Raw genomic sequence first — 26,421 nt, 5'->3', positions numbered from 1 at the left:
TCCATACCAGTGCAACTAAGAAGCATGGCTTGTGTCGCACGCACTCTTTCCATTCCTTTCTTGCTTGCATTATTCTTCGTGGTACCTCTCTCTCTCTCTCTCCCTCCCTCCCTCTCTCTCTCTCTCTCACACACACACACAATATATCAACTGTTGATGGAAACATATGTTTAACCATGAGTTGCAATCATTTTTTTAGGCTGAGGTATCCGGGAGCATGAACGTAGAATCATACAAACCGGTATGTTTGCTGTACTATTTCCATGGCATTGGTGAAATGGCAAATAAGTCGCAAGCATTATGCGTACTTGTATCAAAACACTGATTTTGGTATTTGAATTTCTGATCTAGGCTGGTGCAGAAGGATCTGTTCCTTTAAAAGGTAACAAATCTAAGTCTACATTTGTCAAATCATTATACAACAAAATTCTAAGTCCATGCATGTCAATCGTTATAAAGTCATTGTAAAATTAAGAAAACATTCTTCAAATATTCCACATAACATGAGCATTCTAGGAGGAAAAACATGGAACTTTTTTTAGTTGAAGCATAAAAAGTAATATGCATGATGGTGTCATAATAATGTCAAATATAACTGCCATTCTTTATTTTTAATATGTTGCGCACGATGAACAGAATGCCCAGTGAAATGCAAGATCCGTTGCTCAGCTACGTCACACAAGAAACCATGCAATTTAACTACTGCTGCAAGAGGTGCCTGTGTGTTCCGTCCGGCACGGTGGGCAACAAGGAAGAGTGCCCGTGCTACAACAACATGAAGACCCAGGATGGCAAGCCTAAGTGCCCCTGATATGCTTGTAAGCCGTGTGTGGCCTCCAAGTTTTACAGTCTTGTTGTATCGAACAAAGTATTGATAATAAAGTTGACTTGTTTAATACAAGATCTGTGTTATTCTTGGAGACAAAATAGGAGATAGGTCAAAATGTCTTCATGAATTTATCATTCTATTTGTAGCAATATATGTGTTGTTTGCTTGTCAGCCATACTTTGCCACACATCATATAGACAAGTCTGGCAAGTTAGGTCACTGTTTGGTTCTAGCCATAGCATAGTCAAGTTCTTTTTCTTTCTTTCTTTCTTCCTTTGGACAAATAAGCGCCATATGTTTATACTTTTTTTGTGGGTGACCCATATGGCCATATGTACTTAAAACGTTTAAGAGGCAAATTTCACAAATAATAATAATGATGGCAAAGTAAAGAAAAGTTCCAACCAAACATGCCCTTAGCGCCTTTGCATTGCACAGCGGACTACATTTTTACCATCTATGAAAGCATACTGAAACAGAGGGTGGATTAATTGCTGCGGCGCGGGTGTGTGTGTGTTGTCGCGCGGGAGGGGGGAGGGGTGCACCAAGTAGAGACATCAAAGATCCGAGCAACAAGTTGACATGCTATGTGCCTCATTCGATAAAGCACACCCACAAAAGGGAAGCATCTGAAATGACGCTAAGATTTACTAGGGGAATACATTCATTTTAGTTGGAAGAAAAGAAAATATTTGGGTTTAGAAAACTTGGTGCGGTGATAAATTCTAGACTTGTATTTAACTTCCTGGCATGTCTTGCCTTAGACATCTCCAATAGATGATGTAAAAACGTTGTCGTGCACAAAAATTCATCGTGTAGGGCACTTTGGGCCAAAAGCAATGCACCAGTAGATGATGCAAAAAAATTGGCCAGCCCCAAGTGCTACAAATTTATAGCACCTCTCGAGGCTACCCAAAAGCCAAAACACCGTGGCAGAAACCCAACCGCCACCCTGAAACTTCCTTGTAGCCCGACCATTGCCTAATTCCGGTTGTTTCTCATTTTTTCCCACTCCGGCAACCACCCTCAGCCTTGCCGCCACCCCACCGCTCGGTCAAGATGACCGCCACGACCCCATCGCCTCCACAAAAGATCTGAATATCACTGTCGATCCTGACAGATTTTGGTTGTTCCCTCACCCCTTCTACAGTTTGAGATGGTTGTCGCTGTGCCACCGTTGGCCATCGAGGTTGATTAGCTGTCTAGCGACCTCCAATCGACGGACCCTTCAACCACCGAGCTGCCAGCCCTGTTCGGAGCACTCAGTGCTCGGGTGGAGCGGCGCCGTCAGAATTGGCCGCATCCCAGGCCCCCCTTCCGCCCCTAGCCCCTGTCGACTCCTGTCCCTGACGACCTCCGCCGGTCAAAATCGAGTTCAGCACCTGACGACCGTCAGTTCTGCCTCCCGGCCTCCCCACTGTTGGATCTCATGTTTCAATTCCTTTCCAAATTTTAGGGCATCCATTTTGCATCATCTGTTATGGCGGAAAAAAATTGGTGCCCAAAAACCTTCTATTTCCTGCCGTAAAACCATTTGGGCACCAAAATTTTACATCATCTATTGGACATGCTCTTACTCAAGGCCTTGAGGTTCTGTGTCAAGTTCTGCCTGATAGTACTCGTGCTCATGTTGCCTTAAGCGTTATAAGTGCACATGTCCATCTTGAATGTAACCATATTTTGTTGATTACCCATAATCAGCCATGCTTGTGTCATGCTTTGGATCACCATTGGAATAATCATGGTCCCTACCTGCAAGTGAGCAAGGTAACGCCCGTGACTCACACGTTCATGATCTCTCTAACGATCCCTGCCTCTCTCACGGTGATGATCATGAGTGGCCATGATCCTTCTCCCGATGATGATCCCGACCAAGGTCCCTATCCCTATCTATGTCGCATGCACATGGTCTTTCTCCCGGTTACTACCTCATTCACTACCTTGAGTCATGTCCCTACCCCTATGGTGGTGCCTCTCTTTCCTTGAATCAAGGACATTTTTGTTTGGTGATCGGAGTGCTCACGGAGTATCTCATCATGATCTCATTCACGTACCCTTGCACGAGCAGCGAGTGCCTTTTCGAAGTTGCAAGCATGTCAAACTACATGCCTTATCGCCCCCTTAGCCCATAACTGTCTAGCTCCCGACCAAAACTAACAAGTCATCCCAACTCTCTGGCCACAGAGGCTAATGCGCTGCCTGCTAGTCTCGAAACTACCAGTGGAGGAAGAGACATGAGTAAGATAGTAGCACAATGAGAAGTGCACTCTAAAAGCCTTGGAAATATTTGAACCGTTTTTACGACATAGACATCATGTGCATGTACCATGCTACCAAATTTCATATTACTAACGTAAGAGCAAGAAAGATAAATCCAACTGTGAATATTACCTGATTTAAATCTTAAGAAAATACATTAAACAAAGACCCCCTATGTCATTTGGTGTCCTTTGCATTCTATGTTTGTAAACTGGAAAGATCTTCAATAGAAGCAAATCATACAAGAGATAGTTTGGTACCATGCACTTACTTTTATGCCATATATAAGTTAAATCGGGATATTCCAAAATGGTTGCAACTCACTACCTAATTAATTCTAGTCGTGTAAACATACCATATCAATAGATCTTGAATGACAATGATAAGTTACAACTTCTGCATTAATCTATCTATACAATCATATCACATTAGCAAGTCATGCATATTAGTCAAAAGTTACATTTCCAATTTATTTTATGTTTTCATGGATGGTTTACTTGTTTGATTCTTGGAGCATACATATGTACTTCAAAGTTTACATTTTTGTTAGAATAACACATTCCATTAACTCCTGCCCAAAAGCTCTTCTCTTTTCATACAGTATTGTCAAATGCTTCATGCTTAATTTAAAAAAATGTAAATCATTGTTGGGGAACACAGTAATTTCAAAACAATTCCTACGAACATGCAAGATCTATCTAGGTGATGCATAGAAACGAGAGGGGAGAGTGTTGTCTACGTACCCTCGTAGACTGAAAGCGGAAGCGTTATGACAACGCGGTTGATGTAGTCGTACGTCTTCACAATCCGACCGATCCTAGCACCGAACGTACGACACCTCCGCGATCTGCACACGTTCAGCTTGATGATGTCCCACGAACTCTAGATCCAGCTAAGGTCGAGGGAGAGTTTCGTCAGCACGACGGCGTGATGACGGTGTTGATGAAGTTACCGACGCAGGGGCTTTGCCTAAGCACTACAACGATATGACCGAGGTGGAAATCTGTGGAGGGGGGCACCGGACACGACTAAACAATCAACTTGTGTGTCTATGGGGTGCCCCCCTCCCCCGTATATAAAGGAGTGGAGGAGGGGAGGGCCGGCCCTCTCTATGGCACGCCCAAGGGGGGAGTCCTACTCCCAGTAGGAGTAGGTTTCCCCCTTCCCTAGTTGGAGCAGGAGAAGAAGGAAGAGGGAGAGGGAGAGAAGGAAAGGGGGGCCAGCCCCCTCCCAATTCGGATTGGGCTTGGGGGGCGTGCCCCCACCTTGGCCGCCTGCTCCTCTCTTCCATCATGGCCCATTAAGGCCCATTAACTCCCCGGGGGGTTCCGGTAACCCCCCGATACTCCGTAAAAATGCCCGAACCACTCAGAACCTTTCCGGTGTCCAAACATAGCATTCCAATATATCAATCTTTATGTCTCGACCATTTCGAGATTCTCGTCATGTCCGTGATCACATCCGGGACTCCGAACAACCTTCGGTACATCAAAACACATAAACTCATAATACCGATCGTCATCGAACGTTAAGCGTGCGAACCCTACGGGTTCGAGAACTATGTAGACATGACCAAGACTCATCTCCGGTCAATAACCAGTAGCGTAACCTGGATGCTCATATTGGTTCCTACATATTCTGCGAAGATCTTTATCGGTCAAAACGCATAACAACATACGTTGTTCCCTTTGTCATCCGTATGTTACTTGCCCGAGATTCGACCGTCGGTATCATCATACCTGGTTCAATCTCGTTACCGGCAAGTCTCTTTACACGTTCCGTAATGCATCATCCCGCAACTAACTCTTTAGTCACATTTCTTGCAAGGCTTATAGTGATGTGCATTACCGAGAGGGCCCAGAGATACCTCTCCGAAACACGGAGTGACAAATCCTAATCTCGATCTATGCCAACCCAACAAACACCATCGGAGACACCTGTAGAGCATCTTTATAATCACCCAGTTACGTTGTGATGTTTGATAGCACACTAAGTGTTCCTCCGGTATTCGGGAGTTGCATAATCTCATAGTCATAGGAACATGTATAAGTTATGAAGAAAGCAATAGCAATAAACTAAATGATCAAAGTGCTAAGCTAACGGATGGGTCAATTCAATCACATCATTCTCTAATGATGTGATCCCATTCATCAAATGACAACACATGTCTATGGCTAGGAAATTTAACCATCTTTGATTAACGAGCTAGTCAAAGTAGAGGCATACTAGTGACACTCTGTTTGTCTATGTATTCACACATGTACTAAGTTTTCGGTTAATACAATTCTAGCATGAATAATAAACATTTATCATGATATAAGGAAATATAAATAACAACTTTAGTATTGCCTCTAGGGCATATTTCCTTCAATCATAGAACACTCTTACATCTAGTACCTGACAAAAGCCCCCTCCTCCTCGAGGCATGATTAGCTCCACGAATCTCACAACACTTTACGCCATAATATTTTCATAGGAACCCAATGAATGTTATAATCTTGATTTATTAGCTCTTTACATCATGCTTTTCCACATTACATTTTACTGGAGTTGAATTATTATCTTATGATGTGGCAACAATGAGATCATGTGACAGGCCATGTTTGGGTCAGGAGGTAGATGGAATTGACTCCACTAAGGTTTAAATTACATCATATATGTACAACCATGTATAAAATAAGCCTCTTTGAAGTGATTGTGGTTATTCAAATCATATCAATCGCTAATTCTTTCAATGAAAACCAAAATCATTGGCGCCCCAAAGATAGGGTCATACTTATGAAATATCTTGTTTCCGGTTTATAGTTATAGAATACCTATATTAAGAAATGTTTAAAAATGCTTTGTTTTCATTGAAATTTCGTGGTATTTCATTCTTTCATGAACACCATTCAATGAAAGAAAGATCATAAATATCTATATAGATGCATGATATGTTTGGTTTATTTAGTATTTGTCCAGTTCTCTGTTCCTACATGAAGCTATTAGCAAAAACATGATGTATAAATTTCCCTACATATCTCAAGATAAGTAAATTTTCATGCATGATGCAGATTGAACCAAGGAAAAAGGCTAGACACATGTGATGTGTACAGGCTGAATGGTTCTATTTCTAGACCAAGTATGCATGAGGTACTCGTTGATTGTTGAACCAGGATTAAGGTAAGACATATTGGGCCGTGGAAGAACCAATAAGCTATCAATGCAAAAATGTGAGGATAAACCCCTCCTATGTTTTATTTTTTTGTATATTATTTGAATTAATATATTGATAACTACCCTGATATTTACTTACTTAAACCTACATACGACAACCATGTATTCTAAAAGTATCTACTAACTTCGGAGGTCTCTGCCGTGGTATTTAGGTAAATAAAATGTAATTGAGTGCATCTACATATTTGCATTCATCTGAGTGGCACAACTTAATATGTGGAGAAATGTGTTTTTTTCTTTGATCGGAAATAATTTGCTTTAACTAAAGAATTTTTAAACTCTTAGAAAAAGCGACTAATGACACTTTCCTAGTATTATATGCTTCAAATTTCTGCAGGTGCATTTTCCACGGTCAACATTTAAACATTTAATTAATATATATTATCTTAATATTATGCTTCATTACTATGTAAGTAATTGTTTTTAAGTATAGAAAATTGTAATTGTTAGCCTATACTATTGGGCTCATGAGTTCTGAATTATGAACAAGTAAAAATGTTTTCTATAAACAAATGATAGATATGTATTTTGACTCGCTCTGGTCAATAAAGAAGAACTTGACTTTTTGCCCCAACTTACTTTGGAAGGATTACCGCTTGCTACTACATATTTGCATTTTTTATCATTTGTTACTTTCGTATTTGATGATTTGCCCACTTTCATATGGTGAGCATGCTAAATCAAAAGATTGCCCTTGCCCCTGTTCGTTCCCCGCTTCTCCTTCGCGCAAAGTCCAGGGCATGAGAGATGTTCACATCGGGAGCAAAGAACCATGGGAGCATGAGACTTGGGTGTTGCGGTGGTGTGAAGACAATTCCAGTGATGAGCAACAACAAAGGGTGGCTTCACGCAGCAAAGATGCAGGACATGGGGTGGTCAGTGGCAACATCAATACAACAAGTTGGATAGCTGCAACAACAAGACGATCAGGGCAGGCTGATGTAGCACTACGGGGCGGCCGCGGTGATCATCACCCGCGAAAGCGTCATGGCACGGTGGCAATAGCAGGGCGATGGGGAAGCAATGGACGACGGCAAGAATGTGTGAGGCGAAGGTGAATTACGGTCGTCTCATGACTTGAACCATGAGGAATTTTTTATTTTGTTGCTTTTTCAGTCAAATAGGTATTATAATCATCTGTTTCGTGCATATATCATAAAAAACAAATGAAACTATTGTTTGTAAGTGGAATATGGGAAGTACTCCATATTTTGGTGTAAATTGTGGCAAAAATCACAATTAAAGAGAAACTAAAGTAAGTTGGGGCAAAAAATCAAGGGAAATTTACACTGAAACTTGTTCTTAGACTCAAGACCCAATTTTTCCGTGCCTCATCGTCCCGCAACTAAAAATGCACCGATCGACCATGCAACGGGATTTTGCAATGAGAGAAATGTTTCCCACAGTCGTGTTTGTTAATTGACATGCACCCGAATGTAGCCGCCACCACCACTACGAACTAGAGAAGCCACATACACCCTCTGTTTTTAAATATAAGGCGTTTTGTTGGTTCAATTTAAAATGTCAAAATATCTATATTTAGGAACAAAGGTAGTAGGATTTTATGAGATCCAGAAGAAAAAAATGCATCCAATAGTTCACTTGTCTCCATAATAGCAATTGTTAGACTGGCCATTCATCCGTATGCATGAAAGGATATTTTGATAATACATGGAATTTTTCCTCGAGGTAATGATTGATAAAAGCTAGTACCTACTTGATCTTGCTTTATATATCTAGTTACAAATGTAAAGGTTAACATTATTCTATGGCAAAGAGCTAAAACTAAACATGTGGTTAAAGAACGTCCTATCCATCGAGTGAAGTGATGATGACCATTTATAACTGAAAAGAATAAAACAACGATGGTCGATTCAGGTTTTAGGAAAACATTGGTATGGTATCGTACCTCTCCTTCAATTAGAGCATCTACAATTGGACCCTCCACTTACCCCTAAACGTCCGGGCAGACAAACTGGATAGGGCCCGAATAGAAAATAGCCATGGGAGGAGGAGGAGGTATCGGAGGAAGGGGAGGTTCCATGGATGGAGGAGCTCAGAGGACGAGGAGAAGGCACCGGAAGACATGGAGGGGAAGGTGCCAGCCATAATTTTACATCGTCTATTGGAGATGCTCTTACTCAGGGCCTTCAGGTTCAGTGTCAGGTTGTGCACATGATCTCTCTTGCTGGTGCATGCCTTCGCTAATTGTGTTGGAAATAATGTGTAGGCTACCAGTAATAAAATTCTGAACATATGCAACAACATAGATGATATGGCTTGATGTACCCAAATCAATCTATGATTCACATAGAAGGAAGCTACAATTGCATTTACCAAAAAAATAAACCCAGCATGGGTTGGTGATGAAGATGACGACGTCGTAGTCGAGAAGTACCGGATGAAGATGAAGTCAAGGAAGAAGATGAATCAGTCATGTGGGCCCTTTCTAGAAACGTTATTGCCCCACTACCCATGCAGGTAGTCGATTGTTAGGGAATGTCCAGAGACTACTATGGGACATGAGCGATGAGACTTGGTGTCATCGAGCATAGACGAGAATAGATGAGATCTGTTTCGAGTGATGACTCTCTTAAGAGGAATGTCTCCCTCTCACATACTCATATCGATAAGTAACACGCAGAACCATATACCTATATGCATGCTAAGCTCTGTTGGAAAAGGCAGCCTAGGTGGCGCTTAGGCGCTAGGCCACAACCAACCTAGGGCCGAGGCGGAAGCCTAGGCGGTGAAATCAATAAATTGTCCACTCGAATGAGAAATCATGCCATATTTTGTTGATGACCCAAATGGACCATATTCAAATGGACATTATATGATAGTTTACTCATTTACATGCTCTAAATTGATGCATATGAGTATATAATACCCCAAACATGCCCTAACGGTCATATATATATGACTGCCTAGGCCATGCCTAGGCACTAGGCGAAGGCCAACCGCCTCGCTAACACCTAACGCTTTTTCCAACCTTGATGCTAAGAACAGCCCCGACACACCACCTCTGAACTACACATTGACATGCTTGTTTGTAAGCAGTTAGTGTACGGGATAGAGCGGGTTGATAAGGTTAGTAGACCCGTTGACAAAAAGGATACGCAACTATAGCACAGTCATGCATCACGGAAACGACACATAATTAAACGCCAGCGAGCGCATGTGCAAGTGTGAAAAAAGATAGCATAACTCTCTCTTGCCAATTCATCCAAAGAGGCCATGAAAGGTCCCACATAAGTTGGTTCAAATATTTGTGATTGATACAAAACATTTTACATGCCCTTCATCCCTCAGACTTGTGTCTACTTTCTATATTTCTGTTTGGGCCAATACCAAACGGTCCATTAATTTCAGTAACACCCATCAAGGAGTCAAAATTTGCAACTTGGCTCTTTGGCCGCGTATGTTGCCTCCGGGCGCGTCCTGGTATCGCTTCAAGAGAGACGGAGCGTAGCCTCACCTCAAGTGACACACTAGTGGGGCTGACCATTAGCGCGCTCCTTCCTTCCATTATTCGTTAGTTTGTTATGTTTCCCCCTTTTTGTTTATTTTTCACAATATTAAAAATTTCACCACACATTTTTAAAATGTCAGTCCAATGTGAACATTGTTAATGCATTTTTTTAGATAATATTCATATCATTCAACAAAATATTTTTAAAATTTTAAAAATGTTCATACATTTAAATATTTGTTCATGACATTTTTAGTAAATTTCATGAAAACATATAAAATCGTTTTATAGTTTGTAAAAAAAGGTCCAATCATTAAGAAAATTATGGAACTAAATTTTTCACACGTTTTAAACATATGTTAACTGACATTTAAAAAATTGTTGTAACACTTAACAGCTTGATGTTTTAGAGAAAAATTCAACGTATGTTTAAAAATGTTCATTGTGATTTAAAAAATGTTCAGTGTGCATTTTACAAAGTTTCAACATGTTTAGAATATGTTCAATGTGTAATTGAAATGTTATATTTGTATAAAAAATCATTGTGTATTAAAAAAGTCGATACGCATTCTGAATCACCAAAAAGAAAAGCAACAAAACAATAGAAAAACCAGTAAAATAAAATACAAAGAAATGCTAAAAAATAGTAGAACCTTCCGAAAACCGAGCAGAAGGTTCTGCGAACCGGTCCTCAGCTTCCCAAAACCGCTTCTTGGGCCGACCCAATTCAATATTCCTTTGCGGCCAACCTGTGATTGGATGGTTAATTAATAGGACAGTGGTATCTACAGCTCACCAAGCCTCAAGTTCTAGACTTACGTTGGTGCTCATATTTTTCTGAATCTATTTTAGGCCTTCTGGCGATGTGCGCTCAGTGGAAGAAGATGTTCCCGTAGACTATGAAGGCGTTTGTGGCGACTCCAATCTCAAGATGATGTGCCAGCTCGGTCTTCTGTAGATGCTCATAGGGATAGGGTATGCATGCGTGAGTTCATAGGCAGGGGCGGAGCTAGAAAATTTAACCGATGGGTTCACTCATTGGCTCACCGCGAGAAGATTTTTTTTTCTTCAGAAAAAGGAGAATATCACCCATGGCCTATGTCGGTTGGTGCGCATAGCCAACTATGGGTATTTGCTATGAGTTCATTAGGTATAAAGTCCAATTTCACACCATCTTAAAAAGACTATAGAACCTAGAGGCAGCAAACGAATATAATTATATCACCAATCGCATATAATTGTTATATGAAAAACAAAGAGTGCAATGCATACCAGGTAGATGAAATTAATTGTAGTTTTCTCATTCATCTTCCCGAAAACATTAAACAAAGCTACACGTTAGTTTGACAAGTTTAAAGTAAGTATCATGAAGTAAAAAAAAACACCAAACACATCATCAGTGTGAGTGGTAGTAAACATATATTTGTCCACACTGTATATTAGACAATGACCCTCAGTGGATAATCAAAATTAGGCACTGGTCTAAGGTTCCTTGGTTAAATATCTTTGTCTAATCTCACCTTACTTCTTAGGATTTCTTATGTACTCTGATACTCTTCCGATCAATCGAATCATAAGGCGGACCATCTAGTTATTTTCTCTCTAATATAAGGCTTAGGGATACTACTTGCAGCAACGATATTTGATCTGTTGTCAACATTTACTCCCTTTGATCTGAATTATTTGATGCAGCCTCTATACCCGCGTCATTTTTTTCGTATTAGAGGGAGTACCATTATTTTTGTACCTGGAAGTGAAAGCACCATTATCCGAACCTGGTGGCTAGCGATTGATTTCTTTTTGAAAAGTATCTTGGATAACCTAGATCAATCAAAGTTTACGAAAATGCAGTTAGAAATCTAGGACAAAGATGATTAAAGCTCTATTTCTAGGCAGACTAGATTGAACATGCACAAGAGGGATCCGGAGAAGATGCGGTGATGTGATCTTAATACCTTGAATTCGGACTGAGATCTACCTTTGCCGGCTTGTCTTCGGCGGCCGAGCCATGGGTGAACGACTGAACGGGGAAGACGATACAGTTGTGGGGAGTCGCAGAGTTAGAGCATCTCCAATAGATGGTCTAAATTTTGACGGTCCAAAACCGAGATGTAAAATTTAGACCGCCAAAAAGTGCGTTTTGGAGCTCCGAAAAAAGGCCAACTCCAACGGATGGTCCAAATTCATGGTCCAAAAGAGCAACTCCAATAGATGGTCCAAATTCATGTTCCAAAACTGGCCAGCAGCCGCGTGGCTGCTGTTCAGCCGCTGTCCAGCCACTGTACAGCCGCACATATTGCATAAAACATGTTTTAAAACAACATAAAAAAATTCATGTCCACAACATCAAATTATTACATAGTTCTTCAGATCCAGGAGATGAAATGCAACAGAAATACAACATAGTTTTGCACAATACAACATAGTTTTGAACAAACAAATAATGAATCTATGCGGATCTTTCACCATGCCATTTCCAATGCTCTTCCATCAAATCTTTCTGGAGTTGGTCATGCACATCGCTGTCTCTAATCTCACTATACACCTTCATGAAACGTCTGATGCGCTGTTCTTTTCGCATGGGGTTAACAGGAATGCCCATCAAGTGATAGAAGTTGTAATCTAAATCTTTTCCACGCTCGTTCTCAATGATCATGTTATGCATGATCACGCAAGCGGTCATGATGTACCAAAGGATCTTTTGATCCCGAATCTAGCTGGTCCTCGCACAATAGCAAATTGGGATTGCAAAATCCCAAATGCCCTCTCAACATCTTTTCTAGCCGCCGCTTGTGCATTATGAAAGACAAGTTCTTTCTTACCTTGAGGTGTTGCAACCGGCTTGACGAATGTACTCCACCTCGGGTAGATCCCATCTGCAAGATAGTACCCATAGTTGTAGGTGCGGCCATTTGCTTCGAAGGTCACCGGTGGTGCTTCTCCATTTGCTAAGTTGGCAAAGAGAGGTGACCGGTCGAGCACGTTGATGTCGTTGCAAGAACCGGGCATACCAAAATATGCATGCCAAATCCATGTTTCATAGTCAGCAACTGCCTCAAGAATGATAGTGGCATCCTTCCCACGACCCTTAAATTGTCCATGCCATGCTTTTGGACAATTCTTCCATTTCCAATGCATGCAATCTACAGACCCGAGCATACCTGGAAACCCTCGAGCTTTGTTCATCTCCAAAAGCCTCTAAGTGTCCTGAGCATTGGGTGCTCTCAAGTACTGTGGACCGAACACTTCTACCATAGTTATTGCAAATTGCTTGACATAGACGATAGAAGTGCTCTCTGCCATCGCCAAGTTGTCATCAATGTAATCTGCCGGAACACCATATGCCATAATGCGCAAAGCGGCAGTGACCTTCTGCTCAATGCTATGGCCAAGCAACCCCGCACAATTCCTTCTCTGCTCGAAGACTGGGTTATGCTGCTTCACTTCATTGCAAATGCGAAAGAACAAGTCCTTCGACATTCTGAAACGGCGTCGAAAGTAATTCTCCGGAAAGACAGGTGATGATGCAAAGTAGTTGCGCACCAACCGTTTGTGCGCATCAATCCGTTCTCTCCGAATGAACGCACGACCATAAACGGAACCACCGTGCTTTGGTTTCTTCCTCTTGTGCATGGCCACTAGCATAGCAATCTCCTCTTCTTCATGGAAATCAAATCCCTCGTCCGACGATGAATCATCCACGAAAGAGGAGTCAACCGAGCTCATCTACAATGCACACGACCGCCGTCAAACATACTATCCAATCCCGAGTTAAATCATCAAGTTTTGTCATTTTTTTACCTTGAGGAATTCCGTCGAACACCTTGTGCGCGCGGTAGAGGAAGATGGCCACCGGTTGGACTGGCTGCTGCTTTACGGCCGCGGACGGCTCCGGATGGCGGCGGTGATAACAAAAGAGGTTGGAGGCCGGCCAAGAGGAGCTCGGCGGGCGGCGAAGACAAATTAGGCAGCCGGGCGGAGGGATTGGTGCGGCGGTCGTCGTGCGGCTGGTGCAACGTCCGTGGACAGGCTCACGGTCGACGGGAGCAGGTCGGCGGCAGCCCGAGACCCTGCGGAGGCCTACCGCGGCAGCCGGACTGCCGGAGGGGCCGAATCCCGCGCCGGCTGCCTCCCGATTCGGCGGTGTCCAGGCGGCGGCGGGGAGGCGAGGGGGGTGACGGCGGCGGAGGGCAGCGGCGGGGATGTGGGCGACGGCGAGGTTTTGGGTGGTCGCGGCGGCGGATTCCGGCCGGTGGGTCGCGGGCGGGCGGACGGGCGCGGGCGGGAACGGAAATGAACTGACGGTTGGGCGTTCGCGGGCGGCGGCTGGTTTTGGACCAGATGCATCTCGTGATGTATATTTGCATCGCGAGATGTTGGATTTTACATCACGGGGAGGCCGCGGTCCAAATTTTTTTTGCATATGAACCGTCTGTTGAAGCAGCGTTTTTTGCCCCAGACGGTTCAAAAGTTAGGTATTTTTACATTTGGACCGTCTATTGGAGATGCTCTTAGGAAGCAAATCAAGCGATCGAGTCAAATCACGGAAAACCCTATCCGCCGCTCACTGCGTCGTAATGTCGACGCTTCGCAGAGGGATGCGCGAGGAACGACGTAGTGGGCTGACCCAGTGACAATCGCAGTTATTTTTTTCTGAACCGGGTTTTTTCTTGTTTGTTTTTTCTTCTTTTTTATTCGTTTTCTTTTATTATTTTATTGTTTTTCTTTCTTTTATTCGTTTTTCCTGTTTCTTTTGTGTTTTTTCTGTAACTTCAAAATTTTCATAAAAATAATGTAAACTTTGAAATTGGTTCACTTTTAAATAAAAATGTTTGGGTTCCAAATTTGTATTCATGTTTTTCAAAAAAATGTTCAGAATTTCAATATTTTTCTCACGTTTTTATTAATTTTTCTCTTTGTTCAAAATTCATTCACATTTTCCAGAAGTGTTCTAAAATTTGAAGTTTGTTCACATTTTCAAAAACTGTTCAATGTTTGTACAGAACTTCGAAGTGTCGTTCACGTTTTCAAAAATTGTTCATGTTTTTTCAGATTATGTTCACATTTTTAAAATTGTTTAGAATTTAAATATATTGTTGATGTTTTCCTAAATTTGTTCACTTTTCAAAAATTGTTCGGAAATTAGAAGTTTGTTCAAGCTTTCAAAAATAGTGCACGCTCTTTTGTATGGAATTTGAGAATTTTGATCACGTTTTTCGGATAAAATACATTTAAAAAAAAGGTTTGGATATATTTTTCATAATTTTCAAAAACTGTTCAATTTATAAAAAAAATCTGTAATTTTAAATTTGTTCACTTTTTCGTATAGAAAGTCGGAGTTTTGTTCAAGTTTTCAAATTTTGTTCACGTTTTTAAGATAGTGTTCGAAATTTCAAAAAAAATATGGAATTTCAAAATTTGTTCATGTTTTGTAAAATTGTTCACAAACTCTATTGTTCAATTTTTTTCTAAAATAATCACGTTTGCCAAAACAAGTTCCAAATTTTAAAAAAGTGTGCAGATTTTTTTGAAAAAATATTTGGATATGATGTTGTAGTTAGTTCTTAAAAATTTGTGGTGCCCATTAGTCTCTAACAGGCATCATGTGGGGCTGCTAGCTACACGCATTTTTTAGCTAGGGGTCCGTAATTCGATGGCTGGTACTGCACGCTTATTTTTGCGAATTTTACACCGCCCGCTACAGTACCATAAATGGGCTGGCCCACTCGCGCTCCCCGCCTGTGCGATTCTTCGCCAATTTGCCGCAACGAGCGGCAGATAGGAGGTCCTCAAATCACTGCGTGCGTATGAGACATGGAACCCAAATATCAATCGATCCAATTCAGTCAGTTTACTTGTGGGCCTTTGTTTCGGCTATAATCACGCTAGAATGTTTTAAACGGGTTGAATGGCTTCGTGCTTGTGCATTGACCTTCGATGAGTTCAGATTTCAGGTTTTATTGGGTTCAGCTAAACCCAACAGCTGTGCACTAGCTCCTCCCCTGTTGATAAGGGTGAGTATATGTACGTATGTATAAGCGTCTACATCTATAAAGACATAGACATAAACGTAGACATAGATGCTATATAGCATTTTTTGGCCTATTGCAGTCAAAAAGATAGCCAAATACACTGGAGGTCCCCGCATGGACAAACCAATCCACGAAGCGCTGCAACAAGCACACTCACTGCAGCAACCCAGGTATTGGGTCTTATTTTCCTTTATAGCATTTTTTCACTCGGTTTCAACATTCACGTTTTATTTTTTCTAAATAAACACGTTTTAAAAGTGTAAGAATTTTTCATAATGTTGCAAACATTTTTAAACAGTTAATTATTCTTCTTAAAAACCTATTTCAATTTTTACTTTTGTGAACATATTTTTGGAAACTGATATTTTTTTCAAATCTGGGAAAATTTTGTTTTTAAAAAATCGTTTGCCAATCCAAATATTTTATTAGTTTGAGGAACATTTTCTCTACAGTATGAACTTTTTCTGAAATTTTGACCCTTTTTAAATGCGGAAAGCATCTGAAAATTTTAATCATTTTTTAAAACTTTGCGAAACAAGATCATATTCTTGAATTTTCTGAGAAAAGGGGAAAAAGACATCAATATGAAAAACGAGAGCATCAGAACTTCTAGAAGGTTCCCGAAGGGGCGGGGGTCGTACAGAAGCTTCTGGAATGTCACTGGACCATAATCCTGCGCTAAATGGACAGGCCCACCATGACGCACGGAGACAGCCACAAAATTGTTTGTGTATACATAAAATGTTCCTAGATGCATGAAGAACATTTTTGGAATACATGATGAACATTTCATAGATGCATGGTTAATATTTTTTATATATGCATTCAAAAACATTTAATGCGAATATTCATTTTTCTTCATGCATGAAGAACATTTTTTATAGACATGATGATATTTTCAATATATTTTGAATATTTTTAGTACATACTTAAAAAATTTAAAATACAAGATGAAGCTTTTTAATACATGATGGACATTTTTTAATACAATATGAATATTTTCAAAACAGACGATTTATAAAATACATAACAAATGTTTTTAAAATATATGTTGGACCATTTTTGAAACACAATGAAGTTTTCTGAAATACATGACGATCATTTTTAACTAAAAGATGCACAATTTTTTTAATACACAATGAACATCTCATGAAATATTACGGGATAGAGGGAGTACATGTTTGACATTTTTCAAATGCGGTAAACATTCTTGAAGTACGGCATGAACATTTTTCTAAACCAGAGATAAAAAATAAATGAATTATGTGTCTTTAAAATAAAATAAGTAAGTAAAAATGAAATATATTAAAAACTGGTGGTGAATAGCAAAATAAATTGATAAATAAAAGTAAAATAAAGTGAATTTATTGATTTAACAATGAAATCAATCTGGAAAGAAAAATCAAAAGGAAAAGGCACAATAGAAAACTGGAAATTCGAGAAATAGAAAAATGGAAATAGATAAATAAACGTTTTGAGAATCAATAGAGAAATCAACTGCCGCTCCGTGCTAGGACGAACCAATGCGCATAGGAAAGAGAAAAAACGATAGGTAAGGCCGGCTTAGATTGGTGCGCTGTAGAGGAGCGGATGGTGCGAGTCGCAATATAGTTGAGCTAATCTACAGCATCGGCAATCCTTACGCATGTGCCACACTATTCGCGGGCAAACACGCACCCTCATAGTAGTGCTAGCGCTTCTATGAGCCGGCCTATTCACGGCTTCTTCTTCCACGTTTCTTCTCCCATGGTCGCACCGGTTTTTAGATGGTTCTAAAACGTTACCTCAATCGAGTTTTTTTCCTGTATTTTTCGCTTTTAATTTTTTGATCTTGTGAACTTTTCAAAAATATAACATCTTTTCAAATTCACAAATATTTTCAAATTCGAGAACAATTTTTGGAATTGGGAAAGTTTTTTCATATTCAAGAAAAAGTTTGCAAGTCTAGAAGCATTTTCTTAAAATTCAGAACAATTTTTGAAAAATCAAGAATTTTCGAAAGAAAGTCAAATTCATGAATATTTTTTTATATCTAGAAATTCCGCAAGCATTTTTTAAGATTCTGGAACAAATATTTGAAATTTGGGACACTTGTTTCAGTGAATATTATTTGATATTCAGGAATTATTTTTGAAATTCACGAATATGTTTTGAATCAGGAAACACTTTTTACAATTTTGGTACAATATTTTAAAATTTGCAAGCAATTTCTGGAATTAATTAACATTTTTTAATTTAGAAATTATCTAATATAAAACAGGCCAAAGTAAATAAAACTGACTGAAAACTCGTTTTGTAAAAAAAAAGTCCATCGAAAAACAGATAAAAAGAAACACCAAAGAACCTCGTTGGTAGAGATCGTGATGCTATGTGGGCCGGTCCAGTTTACCCTGTAGGGGGGGAGGGTGTGTGTTAGGTCGCTCCCCAAACCATTTTACGCGCGCATTAGGAGCTCTCTCTCTCTCTGTAGGAGCAATGCTACATCTACGTAGGGAGTTACGAAACTTTTATTAATTAGCCAGTTGGCAGAATGTGATTGGGATTAGGAGAGAGGAGGGGCCCAGCCCACTGAAAATCAGAGAATTGGTTAAGGCTGTGTTCGCTTGAGAGGGATTTGGCAGGGATTGAAGTGGATTTAATCCTCTACAAGTCAAAACCTCCTCAAATCCCCTCCAATCCTCTTATGGAGGGGTGTAACCGAACAAGGCCTAAGGGATTTTACGTAAGCCCTTTAGGTCTAGGATATTGCTCTCTGTAGCATCCGTTTGCCCTTTTTTATCACCCCTTTTGACTTATTCCTATTTTCTAAAACTTTATTTGCCTACTAATTTCAATGATCCTCGGCAAAAGTCAATGTTTGCAACCTAGCTTTTATATTCCAGTTATTAACCAAACATCCTAAAAAAATTATTAACCAAACATATGCTCCTGCAATTTTTGTTACTTAAATAATACGCTCCTGCAATTTTCATTATTGGCACAACTTATTTTGGGACGATTTGAACACGCCTGCGGCCTGCCACACAACTTAGTAGAAGAGGTGTGACAAAGTCCAGCCATTATACATTTTTACAGGAAAATACTACTGTACAATTTTTGTGACAAAGTCCAGCTATTAACCAACCATATTCTCCTACAATTTTCATTATTTAAGTATATGCTTGGGACTTCCTTTTTTCTTACAACTCCTTAAAGACTCTTTTCTTGTTCTTGTCCAGAATAGTTTAGTTAGCATCAGAAACCTGGACCAAACAAAAATATAAACTCGGCGCAAAAGGAAAAAAAAAGCCCCATACTTATATATTTTTTGTACACAAAGATCGTCCAAGCATTTTGAGACAGACCCCAATCAATGTAGAATCTCGATTTATTAGCTCGTTACATCATGCCTTGATGCATTATTGTTGATTGATCTATAATTGTCAATCTTATGAAGCTGGCAACAATGGGCTACTGTGACAGACCAGGTTCGTGTCACTGTCAGGAGCCACATGGAATTGGCTCCCCTGAGGTTTTTCAGTTACATCATATATGTACAGCCTATGTATAGAAAAAGTAACTTTGAAGTGATTCAGTAGAAATCACTCTTCCCACCAAACTATCAGAGATTCTTTCTGCGGAATTTCTGGTGGTTCCTCCACGACCACGCGAGCAAGAAGATCACGAACGCTACCCCCGCCGACCTCCAAAAGATGATCAGCCAGGTAGGCATCGGATCATGAAAAAGCCCTGGCCAAAATCATTTCAGTTTCCAAATGTTAGACATTTATAAATGTCAATTTTGCAGTGCATGAAACAGCAGGGTTATATATGATGAGGTGAAAAAGGTGAGCTCACCATGCCCAAACTTCATGCAGATAAGAAGCTCCACTATGCATATGGCTACAGAGAGCCAACAGAAGGCGCCGACCTTCTTCACCGGTTTGCTGAGGTGATCAAAACAGTTCATGGCCAAATGTTATAATTCCATCAATAAATGCATGCTTAATTTGTTGGCAGGTTTGTGCAAGAGGAACTGAGAAGTACCTGTCCTGCAGGTACGAGTTGTACTCGCGGATGGTCGGGATCGCGATCAGCCACCAGAGGATCAATCTGTACACAACCAAGGGATTCCTCGGAGGGATCCAGAGGCAGAATTTAAGGAAAAATGTGTTGAGTTCCACCATCATGAAAACGACGCAGAGGAACAACACTTGGATGAACCGCAACGGACCCATGAACGGCTGCCATTGATCCTTGTCCCACTGTGCCGGAGTGAACTGGCTCAACGATCTTTTCACCTGCAAATCAAAAGGGAGGAAGTAGATGGTGTAAGCAGATTGAATCAAAACTAAATAGTCTGCACGGCTAAGCCTCAAGATTCAACGAAAAATCACACTGACAATACTGACACCAACTTATGTTGAAAATATTTTTTATTAAATGGTCAGTTAACTAATATAAAGTCAGCCAATAGTTCCCAAGAATAAACTGTGAAAAAGATGATAAAAAATAGTATAGTTTCTTTTAAACAACATTTCCTTTTCTCAGACTCTAGCAAGCTTCCTTCCAAATCAATGTTTGTTAGGCCATAACATCATATCGATTGCTTAGCTGTACAAAGACTGATTAACAAGTTTGGTTGTCTGTAACAGGCTGTGACTGTTCACATGTGGGTACAGTACCAGAAAAATGCATAGAGAATTGGCATGCAGCAGACAAATTATGAAAGGGGAAAAAAATCATGGAACAATAATGACAAAAGACAGATTTGAACAGCGCGAGACACAGCCCCACTGGGATGCCCTTGCATCATGTTGCCTGGTATCTAACATACAAGAAGTCAAAGCAATTCACTTTTCCTCAGTAACTGGCTGACAGCAAAGGTTTCATGGAGTTACTACTGGTCTTGCACTACAATCTGGTCAGAGTCTGTCATAACTCAAAACATTATTCATGCTGTAATTTTGAGAAAGCCGGAGGAGACCGTGGGAATCTGACAAGTACAGGATCTTGGCCACTCATTGTGGCAAAAGAACACTGATGTGCTAATTAGGGACTGTGGATGCAATTGATTCATGAGACAAGGCAACCATTGGTCTGTTGATGTATTTTCAGTGATCATACCTTACCCATGATGCTGGGCTGTCGGCTCAGTCCAACCCATTCATATGTTTTACCATCGAAGTATCGGACCGTGTGCATTCCCGCCCAAATACCTGAATCAGAATACCAGAATTTCAGTAAAAGATTGCACCTGTGACAGAACTAGCAAGTTGGTGTGATGAGGTGTTGCAGCAACTGATATGAATTTTCAGTGAGCTGAACATGGTTAGCTCCCGTACACATAGTACTTGATTATTAAAGTAGCCATTCCATCAACATAAGTGCAATCAATATTCGAAATAGTGATTTGTGTATTAGTCAAAGACTTGTTCCGCTACTGGTGCTAGTCCAGTTTCTACCACTGAAGCAAAAGAACAAGAGAAACTAAATTTTATTGTCAAGTAGGAAGTATCCTATGTAGCAATCAGCAGTATGTCGATCAGGCACTACAGGTTATCCCTTCCAAATTTTGGATACATCACATCAATATTTTTAATGTTATCACGTTACAGTTGATAAGGTCAGATTCAAAGGAACTGTATCAAATCAAGCAAACCGAGAAGCACTCAGCTTTTTGAATATGCATAAATCTATTACAGGAAATTTCTGGGTAATATATGCCATGAAGAAGGTATGCAGAGTCATTAAGTGTCTTTAGATGTCTCACCAAACCAATTGCAGATCAAGATGTCCAAGATGATACTATCCCACCAGCACTCATTAAAGTTTGGCAACATATGTCGGAACGTAAGCTGCAAAAGATGATAATGAGCACACTTCATTGTCAAAGACGGCAATAAGGCGACAAAAGCATAACTTCTTCCAAACAAGACGACCAGATCTAACCTCCATTAGCTCGAAGCCAATCGACAAGACCCAGAGGAGAGCCTGATTTCGTATCATTACAGCCTTGCCCCACCAGCCCAAGACATGGGCGACCACAAATTCATCAAACAATGTCTCCTATACATTGATCAGGAAGCCGTCAAATTTGATGGGATTAATGACAGTAACAATAAAAGGCAGGCCATCTTCATGAAATAGGAAGGTTCACATGGAAATCATACATAAACATTTATGAACTTGTTTTTAGGGTTTTCTGGAACATACAGACGGCAATCGGCTCCATAGGACCTCTCCGGTAATTCTGCAATGGGGGTAAAAAAAAGCAGGGGGTCTGTTAATTAACACCATCTTTTCACAATTTAACCAGTGTTGAATGTGAAACTAACTAATTCACACAAAGACATTACCAACTCCGAGATCAGGAGAAAGGTGTTTCATGAACCGGCGTGCATCATCACGATTCTGGAAAACAAGCGAGAAATTATGAGAAGGCATTTACTCTTGAAGTGTCAAAATCAATGTGTTCAGATGCTAACAGAACAGTAACAAATATTGCGCATAGCAATTTATAGCATGTTCTCCAAGAGGAAAAAATAAGTACAAATAGTGCGTATATCAAACCTGGAAAAGAAGAAAGGTGAGAGCAACAAGGTAAACAACCGCCAGCCCGTGCACCAGGCGCCAGAAAGCGGGATGGGGCCGAATAAGTATCCTGTCACAATTTCGCCAGATGGCTGAATTATTGTCTATCAAATCATCCAATGAGACCAGCACACCAAGCAAATTTACAAGAATCTTCTTAAATCATGAATAATTCAACTGAATTTGCACAATTGAGCAGTAATGTTCAGTTTCTACAGAAAAAATGAAAACTGGGAGAAATTAACTCACGTTGATGGTGCCTGGAGTGTGCAATAGGCGAGGAACACCGCAATCATGGCCCAGACACCCCTGGAAAGCGCCAGCAGGCAAAAACCATGTCAGCGTCACTCGCTCTCCCCAATCATTTTTGCCGAAAAGGCCGCATCAGAAAGCATTTCTCCCCATCCGTTATGAACATGACAGCGAAAAGGAAATTCAGGTTGGCTTCAGCCATACTACTACTAGTACATAATACCTCTTGATAGATGTCGAGCTGCTGTGAGAGGCAGCGCCCTCCGGATCCAGAGCTCCACTCGCCCAGCTGAAACCAGAAAAATATTGAAGTTTGAGGTCAGATGACAGCTAGAAAAAGTAAAGAGGTGAAGAAGAACAGTCCACATTTCTTCAGTAGTACTACAAGTTACTGAATCCGTTGCTTGCCCCGTGTGAGTTCTTCCGACACATATTTTCCTTTGGGATAACTTGGCACTCAGCTCACATCCATTCATTCATTCATTCATCAAGCAACAGCAGAGGTGTTCTTCTAGGATGATGTGAAATGCAGTGCAGCCGAGCAGCAGAATAATATTTTCAGACAAATAAAATTGGCTTGAGATATTCGGAAAAGATTTGGATTCTCATCACCTACACTCCTAGGTTGGTTCATTATGCTCCAATCATTCATTCGAAAGCTGAATCCTTTGGCACAAACCCCATTAAATTTGGACCCAGGAAAATAAGTATTCCTTGGGGAAAAAAGAGTGTACAACTCTGACACTGTTGCAGCACCTGATATCCCTGCACGCCCTTGTACTTGCCCCAGCGCAGACGCGCACGCTTTTTCACATCTGGTTTTGACTTTTGACAGCCGGTCGCACGGCCGGCGGAAGAAGAAGAAGAAGAAAAAAGATAAAAAAAAAAGCTCGGGAATTGCGACGAACACGGGAGGAATCGATCGACCGGCGAAGGGGATAGGATAGCACGGGGTTGCTTACATGAGGAGGCATGCGCCGACGAGGAGCACGGAGATGGTGCGCGGCTTGTAGAGCCAGGCCGTCCACGGGTCGTACTCCTCGGCCGGCGGCGTGCGCGGCCGCGCCCTCTGCCTCGCCGCCGCCGCCGCCTCCATGCCGGACCGAAACAGAGGAACGGCACAACGGACTATCAGCGGCGGCGACGACGGGGACCGCCGCCGGCCAGGCGGTGGCTAGACGCCAAGAAGGCGGCCTGCCGCCAGCGTCCCGACACGTATGGATGGACAGGCTGGCCGCCCGAGGAATCGAGGAGAGTTCGTTCAGGACTCCAGCTGCTGTCCTCGTGGACCAGCGACCCTATCCGCAGCGCTTGCCGAGGAAGGGTGCAGAATTCGGCGGAAGCGGAGGCGGCGGGCGATCGGAGCCGGTGGGACGGAGGGAGGAGGGGGAGGTGGAGGTGGAGGTGGCGGCTGGGTTCTTCTTCTTCTTTAAAGAAGGAAGGAGGAGGGAGACGGGACGGGACGGGGGAGAGTGGGAGAGGAGCCGTGAGCGGCGATGGTGGATTGGATTTGGCGTGTCCACGTACGACGCGGCGGCGCCACGGAAATCACGGAGCCACCGCCGTTCCGTCTGCACCCCGGCCCGGCCTACGACTGGCAGGCAGGTCCCCCGGCTCCCCGGGCTCGGCTCGCCTGGCACCTAGTAGTAGTTGTTGTAGGACCATTGTTATTCCTCGCCCGGTTCACCAACCAATTTTGTTCGATTCCACTTGTATTTTTTTATGGTAATACGTGTCTCATTCATATCATAAAGAACAAAGTACAAGTCACGTAAGAACCGACATGACAAAACTGAAAAAGATAGCAGAACATCTCTGACCTTGACACTAACGCCCGTCACCTGCCTCCGGCACCACAGCAGCCACCAAAAAAAAAATGGCGGATCACCTCCTCACCCGAGCTCGACGCGGCTCCATCGCTGATATGCAGCTTTGCGGACCTCCAAGGTGGCTCACCAAAAGTGAAGCCATTGCCGTTGAACGAATCAGACCGGGGCAACACCCGGACACGTCATCGAACTCCAGATCTGGCACCCCATCACGACTAAGACGCCGAAGGAGGAAACCATACCTGCCATCCACGAATCGCGAACCCAGCACACGTTCCGTCTTTCAGATGTCGTCGATGCAGACCACAGTCTGCATCCGCTCCTGGACTACCTCCCAAGCTCCACACCGACGCTGGAGCAAACGTCGTCGCAACGATGAAGCCCGAGGACACAGGTCCACCACGAGGATGCCGCCGCCGCCACGCCATCCTTATTTGAACAAACTGATTTCCAGATCCATCCCCAACCATAGGACCGATGGCCTCGTCGGAAAAAGATTCAAAAAATATTTATTCAACGTCGTCATCGTCACCGCCAAAGCAAAGACGATGAACAACCTAAAAACCTAAACTACGGATGAGTAAAAACGATCCACACGCGTGGATCCGGCGACCCCCCTCACCATCGACGACCGAAGTCGCCGGCGGATGGGAGCCGCCGGAGAACGGCGTTGGAAGACCGGCCCCTGGCGGCGTTCTCACAAGAAATGCTATGGTACTTTATTATAGTACGTGAGAAACGTCAAACAATACGTAGAAATACAATTGAAACGCCCAAACAAGAAATAGATAACAATACATCATAGTCTTTATTCATAGGCTTTCAGCTCCGTCTTCTTAGAGCAACTCCAACGCAGCGACGCAAATGGTCTGCGAAATTGCTCTACACACGACAAACAATGGACGATGTGTGCACGACTAATGAATCCAGCGGCTATTGTTCGGCGTTGGACAAGATTCTACCGTTCGATGTAACCATCGTCCACAAATCGTCCAAATATTTGTCGTTCACATAGCACCGCTCAATGGTCTCTCCGCGTCCATTTGTCTCCGCGCCGTAAAAAAGCGACGCATGACGGTGACACCCATTCCCATTCTCTATTTGCTCTCAATTTGGGTCCGAAGCAGGCACAACACAGACATTTTTTGTGTCCTTCTCGTCCGGCTGTGTTCGCTACTTGTCCCGTGTGGCCCACCTGCCATCCACCCACCTTTTTCTTTCTCTCTCTCCCACGCACCCGGTGGTCTGGCCGCCATCGGCCCGTTGGAGCGGCCGGGGCTGCAGCAGCAACTGGACACGACGCCGGGCTGCAACAGAAGAACCTGGTGTGCTCGTCGTCGGACCCGTCGGGCTGTTGATGACCACCTCGCCGGGCTCGGGCATGGTGGCCATGGGCGGCTGTTGGCCTCCCCGCTCGCGGCACACACGCGTCCGCCCATGCCCGCACTCGCAGAACCTTCTGCAGACGGAGCCAGAGTCCCCTGACCCGAAACCACTCACCTCCATGAGACCATGACGGCGTGCTCAATAGGCCAGTAGTAATATGCATGCGTGCTAAACGTGTGCGCCTCTTCTCTTGTGCTAGGTTACGGCGGCGTAGATGACGTCCTTGACGACGAGAAACACCCTTACCGACAGCACGGGCCTCGCAAATGAAACGGTTACCAAGTAGTACAAAACTAACATATAAATGTGACCACCCATAAATTTTCTTTTGAGAAACACATATACTCACCCCTATGAAACCCCTGTTTATGTAAGCACCTTCAGAGACCAAATGGGCAAACCTTAATGCCTTTTAGATAAAATGCAATCATCTGCGATAGGTCTAAGACTTCAATTCAGATGGGCATTGTGCAAGTTCCATCACAAAATCTAGCCATTCTGAATCATGCATGGTCCACTCGTTAACTGCCATTAAATTTTATGATGTACGTGTCGGAAAACGTATCCGTCAAG

At 42.2% G+C, this 26,421-nt stretch overlaps 2 protein-coding genes across 2 annotated transcripts; one reads left to right on the top strand and one right to left on the bottom strand.

The window, feature by feature from the left end:
• Nucleotides 1-898, top strand: LOC119311337 (gibberellin-regulated protein 12-like). Its single transcript, XM_037586983.1, has 4 exons — nt 1-81; nt 200-241; nt 352-382; nt 637-898. Exons 1-4 carry the CDS (start codon nt 25-27, stop codon nt 777-779), a joined length of 273 nt encoding a protein of 90 aa, XP_037442880.1. The 5' UTR covers nt 1-24; the 3' UTR covers nt 780-898.
• An 18,261-nt stretch (nt 899-19,159) lies between these two features.
• LOC119349438 (CDP-diacylglycerol--serine O-phosphatidyltransferase 2-like) lies at nt 19,160-24,087 on the bottom strand. The gene is made up of 12 exons (XM_037617475.1): nt 23,596-24,087; nt 22,857-22,922; nt 22,631-22,690; nt 22,361-22,451; nt 22,147-22,201; nt 21,961-22,040; nt 21,740-21,856; nt 21,561-21,645; nt 20,915-21,006; nt 19,835-20,088; nt 19,646-19,734; nt 19,160-19,537 (listed from the first exon to the last, which is right to left on the bottom strand). Exons 1-12 carry the CDS (start codon nt 23,727-23,729, stop codon nt 19,410-19,412), a joined length of 1,251 nt encoding a protein of 416 aa, XP_037473372.1. The 5' UTR covers nt 23,730-24,087; the 3' UTR covers nt 19,160-19,409.
• Nucleotides 24,088-26,421: the final 2,334 nt, after the last annotated feature.

Source organism: Triticum dicoccoides, chromosome 1B (genome assembly GCF_002162155.2).
Source record: "Triticum dicoccoides isolate Atlit2015 ecotype Zavitan chromosome 1B, WEW_v2.0, whole genome shotgun sequence".
In the NCBI taxonomy this organism is placed as follows: Eukaryota; Viridiplantae; Streptophyta; class Magnoliopsida; order Poales; family Poaceae; genus Triticum; species Triticum dicoccoides.
This window is presented reverse-complemented; position numbering and strand designations above follow the sequence as displayed.

Bases quoted from the DNA above. Each gene is read 5' to 3' on its own strand.
- LOC119311337 (XM_037586983.1), top strand. From the start codon at position 25: ATGGCTTGTGTCGCACGCACTCTTTCCATTCCTTTCTTGCTTGCATTA. The intron at 82-199 runs GTACCTCTCTCT...TCATTTTTTTAG, and splicing joins TGCTTGCATTATTCTTCGTG to GCTGAGGTATCCGGGAGCAT. The intron at 242-351 runs GTATGTTTGCTG...TTTCTGATCTAG, and splicing joins ACGTAGAATCATACAAACCG to GCTGGTGCAGAAGGATCTGT.
- LOC119349438 (XM_037617475.1), bottom strand. From the start codon at position 23,729: ATGGAGGCGGCGGCGGCGGCGAGGCAGAGGGCGCGGCCGCGCACGCCG. The intron at 22,041-22,146 runs GTAATGTCTTTG...CCCCCATTGCAG, and splicing joins TTCTCCTGATCTCGGAGTTG to AATTACCGGAGAGGTCCTAT. The intron at 19,538-19,645 runs GTGAGCTCACCT...GATTTTGGCCAG, and splicing joins CTGCATGAAGTTTGGGCATG to GGCTTTTTCATGATCCGATG.